This window comes from Sinocyclocheilus rhinocerous, unplaced genomic scaffold (assembly GCF_001515625.1).
Source record: "Sinocyclocheilus rhinocerous isolate Xijiao unplaced genomic scaffold, SAMN03320098_v1.1 scaffold1858, whole genome shotgun sequence".
NCBI classification, from domain to species: Eukaryota; Metazoa; Chordata; class Actinopteri; order Cypriniformes; family Cyprinidae; genus Sinocyclocheilus; species Sinocyclocheilus rhinocerous.
The window spans coordinates 473,594-487,230 of record NW_015647052.1 but is presented as its reverse complement, the minus strand read 5'-3'; the positions used below and the strand labels follow the sequence as shown (position 1 = coordinate 487,230).

The 13,637-nt window shown below is 37.2% G+C and overlaps 1 protein-coding gene across 1 annotated transcript in view; it reads left to right on the top strand.

The window, feature by feature from the left end:
* The window catches only part of LOC107708617 (PDZ domain-containing protein 2-like), a 74,391-nt gene that overhangs the window by 33,911 nt on the left and 26,843 nt on the right, over positions 1-13,637 (top strand). Inside the window, exons 4-5 of the mRNA XM_016512896.1 lie at positions 2,215-2,704; positions 11,126-11,271. Coding sequence (XP_016368382.1) covers positions 2,215-2,704; positions 11,126-11,271 — 636 coding nt within the window. The remainder of the gene's footprint in view (positions 1-2,214; positions 2,705-11,125; positions 11,272-13,637) is intronic.

Genomic DNA, 13,637 nt, shown 5'->3' with positions numbered 1-13,637 from the left:
CACAGCTGCTTTAGAGCTTTAGACAGTGTGTCAAACCAACAAATTCCAGAGCTGTGCTTTCTTACCTGAAAACGTCTGAAACGTCCAAGCAAGCACGCTGTCAGAAACTGCATAAAAACTCTGCTTCCTTCTTCAGGGAATTGTGATCTTCATCGACATTTCCTGAACATTCCTCACTTTGTTGTATTTTTAACTTTTAGCCAGTACTTTCAGTCCTTGCGTGTTTTAGTTCCAGGAGATCTAATATGACTGCATTTGCATACCTCATTGATCCTGATCTCCAGAGAGAATCAGACCTGAAGCTATCATGCATGTCGTTTATTTAAAAACAGCTCTTGCTAATCTTGATGATGAATTCATATGGTATGTTTGCACATGCAGGCTCTGTAATCATCTAAACAACAGACTCGGGTGACCTCACTCTGTCATTAGCAGCTGGCCAGAGTGCAGAATGCATCTTTTTGACAGATGATTTGAGCCGAAACTCAGAGGTTGTTATATACAGTACATGACTACTACTTTAAGTGAGGTATGTCATGAAACATACATTCTTTAAGAGGTGAATGATAGTAACATATAGTGTACCATGTTATTGTACTGATAACGCTGGATATACTGTATAGATGTCAACAAGCAAAAAAGTTTTTCAGTTTGAGTGTTTTCAGCTTGTTTATTTTCATTTAAAATATGGCATGCAGTTGCTCCAAACAATGGTATAAACATCACTCAATATAAATTGTGATCATCGTAAATAATAATCACAATTACAATTTCAAGGGAATAATCGACAATTATAATTTTTGTCATAATCATGCAGCCCTAGTATCTCCTCCACTGTCTGGCTTGCTTTTTAGGGGATGTAAGCAAATGCTTTGTTGTGTTACATCAGCACTGTCAGTATGGCTCGTCATTGTCATAGAAAGTCCACTCCCCTATGCTATTGTACGGCTGAAAGCATGGAAAACTAGGGAAACAATTCCCTCAGCCACAGTTAGTTAGGTCTGTGTGCAGCACTGGATGTAGTGTTACCATAATATTGAAGGACACTGTTCATTCATTTGACCCTGGGACACTGACATCAGTTAAACTCAAGGTGTGTGTGCTCTTTTGACCTAATATAACATTTCTTAAGGCTAGATGGTTGTTCAGCAGTTTGTCTATGTTTTTATTTGGTCTGCTTTAAAGGGATAGTTCACCCAAAAATGAAGTTATGATTTATTTGCTGTCATGCCATTCCAAACCAGTGCTTACTTTCTTCTGTGGAACACCAAACATTTCACAAAATATCTTCATTTTTCTCTTCCTCATGTTGTTCTAAAACTTGTATGATTTTGTCGGATGATCTAACATAAAACACATAAGGTGCAATATACACTATTGTTCAAAAGAGTCTCACCAAGGCTGTATTTGTTGGATCAAAAATACTGTAAAAACAATAATGTTGTGAAATATTCATATATTAATAAATATGAATGAAAATGTTATAGATTTTAAAATGTAATTTATTGCTGTGATGGCTAAACAGATCCTTCAGAAATCATTCTAATATGTTGATTTGATGCTCAAGAAACATGTATTAATATTTTTAACGGTTGTGCTGCTTATTTTTTTAACCATTAAATATCATGCGTGCCCTTCTTAGTATGAGGACTGACAATATGTACCATAAATATATCATAAAAGTGGACCAAGCAACTTGTTATATTCCAAGTCTTCTGAAGTCATACAATAACTTTATCTGAGAAATAGACCAAAATTTAGGTCGATATTAGCCAAATCATCGAGTCAGTGTTTGACCTCAAGAACCAGATCGGATTTATAAACAAGAATTTGGACTGGTTTTGTGGACTGTGGACTTCTCATGAGCTCTCTTGAATGCACAAAACAGAGCTACAGTGGATATGTTTTTAGGTTTTAACAGCTTTACATCCCAAGTCTTAATTCACTTACATGTAAAAGAGGGGACAAGATACTATTTAAAAATTCTTTTTTGGTGTTCCACAGAGAAAATAGGTCACCTGGGTGTGATCTGTAAAAATGCATTTGACTGCAGGGCAGTGTATTTAATGTGATTGTAAATGTTTGATTTGATGGACAGCTCTGTAATCCTTAGTACTGAGGGACAAAACATGTTTATTTTGGAATCAAACCGGTTGACTTTCATTGGGATCGTGTAGTAGCAGTTTGATCATTTTCTTTCTTATTTCTTCACAGTTACTTGGCAGACCAGTGCTGGAATGGAGGCTGCATCTACCTGATCATGCTGCGAAGAATTAAACGCAAGGCTCCTCTCCCTCCATGCAATGGCAGTGGAGGCAAATCTGTGGACGTCTCTAATGAGCACCAGCGCAATGTCTCCTCCGAGCCTGCAGGCAGCCCCACACAGAATGGACAGAACGGCAAACGAACCCGTAAATTTGGTGTCATTTCCCGCTCCTCCTTCACTCGTGACAGCAAAGACAGTAAAGATAGCCGGGACTTTGAGCATGAGAATGGCTACAGCTCCATGGAGGCAGAGGTCACGTCCCCAGAGAGCAGCACCCCTCAGGACACACCGACCGATTATAGTCCAGTCATTGGCTCCTCAGAGCTGATATCCAATCACATGAAAGTGGGGAACACAGCCACCCTACCTAGCCGATTCCACTCACCCCTGTCTGAAAGCTACAAAACAGAGTCAATAAACAGTGAACCTTCCAGCCAGGTAAGAAATATAACAGTAAGAAAACTATTGTTTTAATGTAAGCTGTTGGAACTGGTTATTCAAAAAAGTGCAGAATTGAATGAATGCTTGAATCTACTAGGACTTTAAAAGAATATTATGTAAACATTAAAATATTTAAAATTAGTATATGATATAGAAATGTTTTATTTATGAAAAATAATTATGTATTAATACAATTTCTACATTTTAGATAATAAACATATTAAATAAAAAATATATTAAATACATACTCTATTTTAAAAAGCTATATTATATATTATGAAATAGTGTAAATTATAAAACGGTCCACATTATAATGTGTTTTATATTATAAAGCCAAACTGTTTGAAGTCTGTTGTGTCTGCGGAAAAGTTGCACAGATTATGGCCTCTATTAAAAAGCTAAGCAAATAAACAGAAAAGAGGGCACTTTAAAGTCTTTGGAAACACCCTTAAAGTGCACATATTTGAACATTTGCGCACTCTGCCATTGACTTTGCTTTGAGGTTGAATGAGTGGTTGGTTGATGCTCATGATGTAATTAGAAGTTTGGACCCCACAGTGCGGCTAACTGCATATGTTTCCGATTTGATTCTTCTTTGGACCTCTAGTGTTCCTTGGAGCATGTAAGCCTTGTGACATTAGACTGAGTGGCTCACTCAAAATAACCATAAGGGTTCTTCTAGATGTATTCATGTGTCAGTGGTTGGAAGAACTGCTTGGAGGGGTCGTCCTAAAAAGCTGTATGGGTCTGATTTTGACCAATACCACGGGATTTCAAAAACCGACAAGGTGCGGGTTCCATGAGATTCTGCAAAAAGCCATTTTCGGAAAGCCACATGAGAGGACAACAGACTGAATCCATATGCTTAATTGTATAACTGTGTCCTTAACTAACATTTAAAATAAAATTTAAAAAAGTTCTCCCACACAGATTTAGCAAATACATGCTCTTTGAAGGGCTTGAGGTGGGTTATATTTTTAATAGGGATGCACAATATGGGTACCATATTAGTTTTAGGCTGATTGTTAGATTTTTTAAATTATTATTATTATTGCTTGTTATTGGATATTACGTAACTTTTTTTGGTTAAAAATGATCCGAAATCAATATTTGAGCAATTACATAACCAGCCAGTGTTCAAAACTATCGCCTTACTTTAGCCCGATTCACAACGGTCAGCTTATAATAATGTTTTCTAATTTGAGTGGTACAGGTAGGCTTTCGTGGGAAATTCGAGCATGCCGCTGCATCATTACGTCACTTCTGTAAACATAAAGTCAAGTCAAGTCAAGTCAAGTTTATTTGTACAGCGCTTTTCACGATACAAATCATTGCAAAGCAACTTTACAGCAAATTAAGTTTCTACAATATTTAGTGGTAGCTTATCAGTGGTGACTGTCAATTAATGTACATATGGCAGAAATGTACGGAAAAATCAATTTAAGACGTAATAAAAAAGACGATGAACACTATTAACAGCAATTATAAAATAATTAAATGTGCAAAATAGCAAAATGTGGTAGTTCTGTATGTAGTTTCAGGGTTGGCATCATCTGAGGGGTTGGCATCATCTCTTCTCAGGTGTTCTAGATCCAGACTGAAGCTTGTGTAAATCCCCGTGGCAAAAACAGAGAAACAAATAGAGACATAATTAGCGTAGCTGCTGTTCCAACCAAGCAAAATTGATTTGTTTAACCCAAACTAAAGAATAATAATAATGTGCAACAGTGAGTGAGACAAAAATAATATACTCTGGTATCAAAACTCCATCTTTATCTAAATATAAAATGATAAGATATCATTTTATAAAACTATAAAATTTAAAATAAAAAGCAGCATTTTGAAGACTATTTATGTTCTATTTAATGTGGTAATAGCAAATCATTTTTATGGTATTTTGTGAATAAACAATGGCAAAACAAAAAACATCTGCCGTTATATTAAATAATGGAATGCTAATTTGAAAACAATGAATTGAATAAATTATATATCTTCCATTCTGTGCCATAGCCAATCAAGGATTACTTGAAAGGATTGTTCACCAAAAAATTACTGTCATCTACTCACCACATACTTTTTTCATACACTATCATATACCTTCAGAAGACGTGAAATATACTCTTTTTGGAGCTTGACAAGACCATGGTAAACATAAACTGTCATTGTATGGAAAAGCAGTCTGGACGTTCTGCTAAACATTCTTTTGTGTTTACCTGAAGGAAAAAAAATCATACTTGGTTTGACTGACATGGAGAGAGGAAGACAGAACTATTGTGAACTATTGTGTAAATAATTTCTTTAAATAATAAAGTCATTTTCTTTTCTTGGTTGCACAGTTAAGTAGAAATTAAAAGTTTATTTCAACACCATGGTCATTTTAAATATCGTCATATGCCATAAACAAATTACCTACAGTAAGACATTGCAAAAATACAAAAATAATGTAATTTACTCAGTGAAATTTAAATGCTTGGCTAAAGCTGTAATCTCAAAAGAGAATTCTATGTAAATAATCCTAAAGCATGCACAATCTCATGTACAAATAATATAAATATTTACATACATTCAACATGAATGCAATCTTACTCTTGGTTAAAATTAAAGCGCAATGAACTGGTGTTATGTTGTTTTGAAAAACGTCCCCAATCCAGACATTTTTAGACTGGAAAAATCTTTGTTTTGAACATTGTTTATAGATTTACAGGAATATAATTTTAGTATACCATACCTTGCCCAAAGGGGCTTTAACAAAACTAATAGATTCTGACGTATTTTCAAGATCAATCAAGATGACTGGTGTTCAAGTGGGCATTTTTGCAAAAGGTTCATTTTTAAATGGTAAAGAATCTGTGCGTCACTTTTTTTAAGGGACTGGTCCAAACGAAAACAATATTTCTGAAAGATTTTTTGCTTGACTGGTCAAGAGATGATTAATTTCTGTCTTTGTATTTGGTTTAGAGTTCATTTTAATCCACATCCAGAGGCTCCATGGGCATTGTGACCCGTCTAACCTCACACTCGATTCCAGGCCTCATTGGCGCCTCTAGTGGTGGCGTCGGTTCCTGCTCTTGCGGAGCTCTTGAACATGCTTCCATTTGCCCTTCTGTTTTTGCTTCTTCTCTTTGTGCCAGAGCGTTTCGCAGTACTCATCCAGAGAGCGCACAGGGCCGCTCAACATGCTCAAGTAGTCTTTATAGCGCTGACGGGGTTCAGTCATGGACGGAATTTCTGATGATTCCCGTATAGCAGGTTGGTGTGCGTGGATCTGTCCGCGGTCCAGGATGTGAAGAGAGAGGTGGAGCAGGGTACGGGTGAAGCTGTGCTCCTGGGAGGTGCAGAAGTATGAACCTGCGTCGCTACGATGGAGCCAACGAATCAGCAAACCTCGCTCGGTTATCAGCACACGCTCATCCGGTTTGATCTGCAACAAATACACAGAATTACTGATTCTTTCATAAAAATCAACCATATCAACAAATACTTTCTTGGACACACACAACAGCTTAATCACAGCCAAACAGTGATTTTATGTGTCACTTGCTGGGTTTATTCTCATAAATCATTCTGCCCAGGATCCCACAGCGAGACTCCTTCAAGGTCAGAGATCAGTCTTTAACCTCGCTCTCCATTTCCTGCTGACCTCACATTACCTCACATCTGATTGATCATTAGAATCTAATTAGATAAATTAGTAGACCCTGTGATTTCAGGGTCTACTTTCAACTTAAAGTGTTTGCATGATCTATTGCACTGATTTATATCCAAGGTGTCCATCTTTCTGGTGACCTCTGACATAGGAAGTGCTCTGTGTTCAGTGCACACAAACCTGTTTGTGAAATCTGGTTAATTCATATGAATCAAAAAATTGTTCGTCACTTTGATTCACCATTTAAAAAGTCCCTGTGTATGGCATTTTTTTCTAACTTTTTTTTACTCAGAGTGCAAAAAAAACATCTTCCAAATCAGGTCTTTACCCATATATGATAAACCTATAATAACGATTTATATTTTAGAAGTGTCTGGACAGATTTCACAGGAAATTTCATATTATTTGCATGCTATTTGCCCATCTGTGTAACATTGTGTTCCTACACAGAAAAAAGTAGCTCAGCCTCAGGCTGTGGGTAGCGTGAAGCTGAAAGTTTGTTGTCATAACAAACAAGAAAAATTGACCATGGATCATTCAAAATGACAAATTTTCAAAATAATGTTTGTAAAAACAGCAACAAAAAAAGACGAGATGTTCTATATCCATCTGTGCACCGGTGCCTCGAACCACATTTATCCATGCAACATTATTTAGTAAGAGGCATGCAGATTTAGTTTTAAATCATAATGGGCCAAAGTTATACAGTGTAGTTTTAAAGGCTGCTGATGTCACAATCTTTTTGATTTAGTTGTATAAATAAAGCAGATTTACATTGCATTATGCATATTTATTATAAATTTAAGTTCAAGACTGATGCTCTCAAGCAAAGAAAGATCTCTTTTCACAGATTTCGATTTAGTCAAATGAATCAGTTTTGCTGAATCATTTAAAATAACTGATTCAAAATAACAATTTACCCATAAATCAGTCATCTCCACCATTTTAAATCATGCTAATATTTTCTTTCTGTAAATATCAGTTTTCCATCTCTTCACCTCCCTTCCCTTCCGTTCCAGGCTGCTTATTCTTTCTCTCTCTTAATTTTTTTTCTGTTATCTGTGTTTTTGAGCCTGCTGATTTCTCCTGCTAGTCACGCTGTTGTCGTGGACTAAATCAATACAGCTGTGCAATAAGAAGAGGAGGGAAAGAAAGCTTCAAAGCATACTGAATCCCTGTAAAACGCACACAAATCGCTTACCGCTGCATCGTCTTATGCTAATCTCTCTGCCATCTAAATGACGCTTCAAGAAAATGCAATAGCCATAATTGCACCAAACAACTCTTTATATATTTGCATTTTAAATTTGGAGTGTGACTTTTAAGTGAAACCTTGCAGAAACGTGCCAGGAATGAGAGGAAATAGGGCGGTTTCGCACTGTCTGCAGCACCTGTGACAGCTGGAACTAAATCAGAAAGGCTAAGGGCACATGAGTGTCAAGATGAAACGCGTGTGTATATCATGGAGATGTTCTGGTGTGTGGGTGTGTTTTAAGTGAATGTGTGTGTGTCTGTGTTTCGTATCTCGGCAGTATATCACGGCGTGTAACTACCGCTGAAGGTTTTATTGGAGGGCAGGAGGAAACTGGCCTCTGATCACAGACACAGGTTTAAGTGCAGCATCGGTCTCAGTGCCGGGTCAAAGGTATTAAAACCACGATACGAGGCCTCTGTCTGTCTGCGGCCCCTCCGCACACTGCTGGGTCTGGCTGTGGGTTTTGAGAAAAAGAGAGAAGGTCTGGAACCTTCAACACAGGATCTGTATCACATCTCAAACACTAGTTGGCCTGCCGGTGACCCACAGTCCTATGGGAAATTATATTTAGTTGTAAAAAGAGGGTAGTGAAGAGCAAGGAAAAAATGGGTAGAGGGATGGAGGGAAAAAGAGGGAGAGAAGGCATGAAGGAGTGAGAACAGCCCTGTTTAGAATTGGTGAAGTACAGTAAATATCCACACCGGTGCGGTGACTGACTGCCACACATACTCTTCAGAACATTAGATTCATCCGTGCCGGAGCCGCGCCGACTCACAACCCACGCAAGCTAGATAATTCAGCACACAGCTGCAATTCCAGGTTTTCAAACAGAGATGGTGACAAAGAGGCAAAACTTACGGACTGCAGCTATAATCTTAAAAATAATTTAATAAAATGTAATTTAATAACACTGTTAAATTTAATCTGTCATGTCTAACATTAATGATGTGCTCCCTCTAAAATACACTTTTCCAATGTAATAAAATACATTTCCTATACAGTGCTACAGAGATTACCATGCAAGTAATTAGTAGCATTAATGTGTCTGTGCAAGCACTGGGTAGGAGCATGTCAGTGGGAGGATGTGCAAGTTTATTTTGACAGTGAACAGGAAAAGCGTGAGAACGTGAGAAGAGAGGCGGCAGCAGACCATCTCAGTCAGATATCCCGTGTCGGTGATTCATCCTGCCGACAGGCTTTCCTTGAGAACATGCCCCTCTCCTAGACAGATTTCAAAGGAAACGTGAACAAGTGGCAGCATGTTTATAGTTCTGAGGTGTGTGCTAACCCAACTGTCATGTTGGGAAGGAGTCTTAAAGGTGTTTCTGCGCCACAAGAGGCACCAAGCGGAATCGCAAAAATAATGAGCTCTTCTAAGCAGGCTAGAAACCTAGAAGCACCCTCTATCTAGGCTGAATAGACAGACATACACTACCATTCAAAAGTTTGGGGTCAGTAAGATTCTTTTTATGTTTAAAAAAAAAAAAAGAAGTCTCTTATGCTAACCAAGGCTGCATTTATTTAATTAAAAAATACAGTAAAACTGAATGGAAAAAAAAAGAAATATTATTACAATTTAAAAGTACTGTTTTCTGTTTTAATATATTTTAAAGATGTAATTTATTCCTGTGATGGCAAAGCTGAGCAGCCATTACTCCAGTTTTCAGTGTCACATGATCCTTCAGAAATCATTCTAATATGCTGATTTGGTGCTTATGTTTCATATTATCAATGTTGAAATTAATGTGCTGCTTAATATGTTGGTGAAAACCTTGACAACTTTTTTTCCACGACACTTTGATGGATGAAAAGTTGAAAAGATCAATAGTAAAGACTTTTACACTGTTACAAAAAAAAATCTGTCACATTTGATCAATTTAATGCATTCTTATTGAATAAAAGTAATCATTTCTTTAAAAAAAATTCTTTAAATCTTTTATACAATAGAATATTTAGCTAATACCTAAAAAGTAATTGTGGCAAGTTTGTGAAGTCTGTAAAGAATACCAGTGTTTTTTTTTCTTCCACCATGTTAACATCTTGCCTGTGTTTCAGTATGTTTTGGCTTCTAATGTTAGCCATTTTTAACATTGAAAAAAACCCAATATTTCCTTTAACTCTGTGCATACAGACACTAAAACAGAGCTTTGAATGACAACATGGTAACAAAATGAAAGGTTATGTAAGATCAAATTAGTATGACAAGAGAATAATTGTTTGGAATATTGTTTAAAAATATATTTTAGGCTAATTTCATTACACGTCTTTGAAATGGTTTTTGAAAATTCATGGGCTTCTGTGTAAGTGTTACTGTTAGAAAAGCTTTGATGTCAGGCACAATAGCTATAAATGGCTCGCTGGCTGAAATGAATTCATGCATTCAAACACTGCCTTTCGAGTAAGACTGCTACAGTAGTCCTGCAGTGCTACCAAAGTCACTTTACATTTTTACAGGTGATGAAAGCACTTGGTATTCATTGTTTGCATAATTAATTGCTATTTGTTTTTCTCAAATAGTTTTATAGTAAACTGTGATTTGTGCCTTGTCTTCGTATTTAAAATATTGAATGACTTTATTAAATCACTTTTTATATTGCATAAGTTGATTGTTATGTAAAGCCTGACGGAAAAAAACGCACACTGAATGTCATGACATTATTATATGTTATGGACTTTTTAAGTTCAGTAAGGAAGATGTTTGTTTTTCCTACAACTGGAGTTGAGAATCAGGATCACTTCCATTTAACAGTCAGTTATTTTGCTGTCAGTTATTCATTCAAAAGCAGAGAGTAATAACATCTTTTATTTATTGTTAAAAGCTATTTAGCCATCATAATAGACAAAAAATCACAAAAACCTCACCTCATTTTGCTTTTTTTTCCAGTTAATGCCACAGCAGACAGGAAGAAAGAACAAACTGCACAAGTAAACATATTTTGTCCCTTACACTTCAGATCCAAAACATTTGACTTATTAATTTGATGAACCTGAATTCATATTTGAGACTAAATTTCATATTTTATCGAAGGACAAGAGCATTAATGAACAGTAATGGCAGTGAACATATTAAGACTGATGACGTGCAGCTCAGAGAGTGAAAGAAGTGGCTGTTGAATCCGTCAGAAACAGGTGCTCCTAAAGTTTTCCTCCTTCTGATTAATGTACTCTCCAAAGGACGAAGTCAGTCTGAGTAAAACAAAACAAACAAAAAAACATGGATAATACATCAGTTCAGTTCTTCCTTTTAACTTTACAAAATCTTTTTTCTTATTTGGAGGTAAAAAGCTGTAAAAAAAATTGTATAATGTTTCTTAATTTGCTGAAACTTCTGTTCAGAGATGATCAGTAGTTATTTTTGCAAGAAATGCAGCATAAAATAGGAAGCATTTTGAGAACTGTAATGTAAGTTTAACCACAAAACAGCTGCTGCAGGGCTTGCGGTTTATTTAGTGTTATATAATGAAGAACATTCCTGATTGTTGCACCATACGGATAAATATCCCCCTGTTCTCTACAGCCCCGTGAGGGCAGCCGGATCTGGAAGATGCACGTGGTGAAGGGTCAGGATGGACTGGGTATCCAGATCACGGGCGGTCGAGGGTCCAAGCGCTCTCCTCACGGTATCATCGTGGCCCACGTGGAGGAGGGAGGAGCTGCACAGAGGTAAACTGATTTCATTTGCAAAAGTTTTCATTTGCTGCCGTGGCAACTGTAGGTGCTGTGGTGACCCTGCTCAATCAGCATCTCATGCATATGCGAGCGTCAGGGAGTCTTGAGTGCCCTCCACATCCACGATACTCATTAATCTTCAAAGCCATTGTGACACCCTCACATGGGTGCACACAAAATAGTCACGCTGCCATATATACGATTATGACCAGTTCATGAGTTATCAGACGTTTATTATTATATTAATTATTATATGTTTTTAATAACTATGATGGCATAGGTAATCTAAGGCCCTGTCCACACGAACGCGGTTATTTTTAAAACCGCAGCTTTTTCTACGCGGTTTGGCCATTCGTCCACACGCAGACGCAGCACCAGTTCACTGAAATCGAACATTTTTGAAAACGCCTGCCAGGGTGAAGATTTTCAAAAACTCCGGTTGCAGTGTTATCGTGTAGACAGCGAAACCGGAGTTTTTGGCTTGTGACGTCGAAGCCTGAGCTGTTATCTCCACCTACTGGAGACTTTTTCAGGCTTCTGATCGGCCAACATGGCTTTACGGTTGAGATTATATCGCCACCTGTTGGTTTGGCATGCTCTTGACAGTGCTTCATAGCATGCATTTGCGTTTTCATGTGGACAAGAGATTTTTTTTAAAACGGAAGAAGGAAAAACCCCGTTTATAATAATACCTGTGTACGTGTAGATGTAAAAACTAGTAAAATGAGCATGTATAATTAAATAATCACTATTTACTGACACTGATCAATTATAAAGTAAATAGTATCATATTAGTAATTATGGTAATTTAACAGTGTTTGTGAATATTGAATATTTAATTGTACTGTTTACATTATTTTATTTTTATATTTTTTTATTTGTGATGCACACTATATCATAAAATATATATACAACATATCATAAAATAAACATGCATTACATGCAAAGCACTGGTATGAGGTACAGATAAACAATGTAATTTTGAATACATATACAAAAAAAAAAAATCACAATATTGTCATAATCACCCAGATATCAATGAAATACCATATCCCCGGCTTCCTGGTGATTTCCACATCTAGTGATCTGCAGTACCGTGGTAAGCAAATTGCTGTCATTTTGCAAAGCTAGACAGAGTCAGCATGTGATTCTAACGTGAAATATTCCTTCACTTATACAAACATTGTATAAGGAATAACAATTTTTTTTTTTTTTAATACTGTAGAAATCTTTTCTTCCTCATTCACATGTGTTTCTCCCTTCAAACTCTGTTTTAAGCTGCAACACATTGAAGAATTTGCTGACTTGCTTCCCTTTGTGATTCATTAATGCACACTTTGACAAAGTTTGGAGGAAGCACAACAACCTGATGGTGATAATAAGCCAAAAGCTGAAATGAACCCTTTCTGCCTCGAAGAATGTGAATTACTCCCCCTAGGTGATGTGTTAAGTTAAATAGATGTGTTCAGGGAAATTAGACCCTTGTGGCTTTGCCTCGGGACCCAAAAAAATTAACTGATTTCAGATATACAAATTCATGAGATGTTGCACATCTGTTGGAAAATACATACGCAGCTCCCCCACATCACCTACAGTCAGAGCGGGCTATATTTGGGTTGACCAGCACTAGGGTTTATTGTTATAATTGAGCTGTACAACATTTTCTCCCACACAGTTTTAATAAGGGGCCATTTCTGAGAAACCTGTAGACATTAATCATGCATATTGGTCAAACTGGCTGCTTTCCAAATCTTTCTTTCTAGTGTGGAGCAAGAGGTGGCCTGGTGGTCAGATCAGGGCCATCAATACAGCATGATGTGGGTAGTTATGAAGTTTCCTGCTCTTATATAATGGCTGACACTGAGATAACCTCAGATTCCTTCGTCTGTGACTGAAGCCCTGAGGATTTTGACCAGTGAGAGGCTTTACGATTTTGAATCTTTCTCTCTTCACTGCACACTGTTCATCGTAATGAAGCTTCACTTGAGTGGTCAGGCTGGAACGATCCAAACTGCAGGACATTTGGAAATGGAAGAATGTAGCAGAGACAGAGATGTCTTTGTGGGATATTATGCCTAAATTCTTTTTCTTGATAAAAGCATGATGCAACTAGTCTCCCTTTGCTCTGAACTCAATGGTTATTGCATCATTTGCACCTTCTAGATCAGTGTTTCTCAACCCTGGTCCTGAGCATCCCCCAACACTGCACATTTTGTATGTCTCCCTTATCTGACACCCATTTCAGGTCCTGGAGTTTCTTTTAATGAGCTAATGAGTTGAATCAGGTGTGTCTGATTAGGGAGACACACAAAATGTGCAGTGCTGGGGGGCGCCCAGGACCAGGGTTGAGAAACACTGCT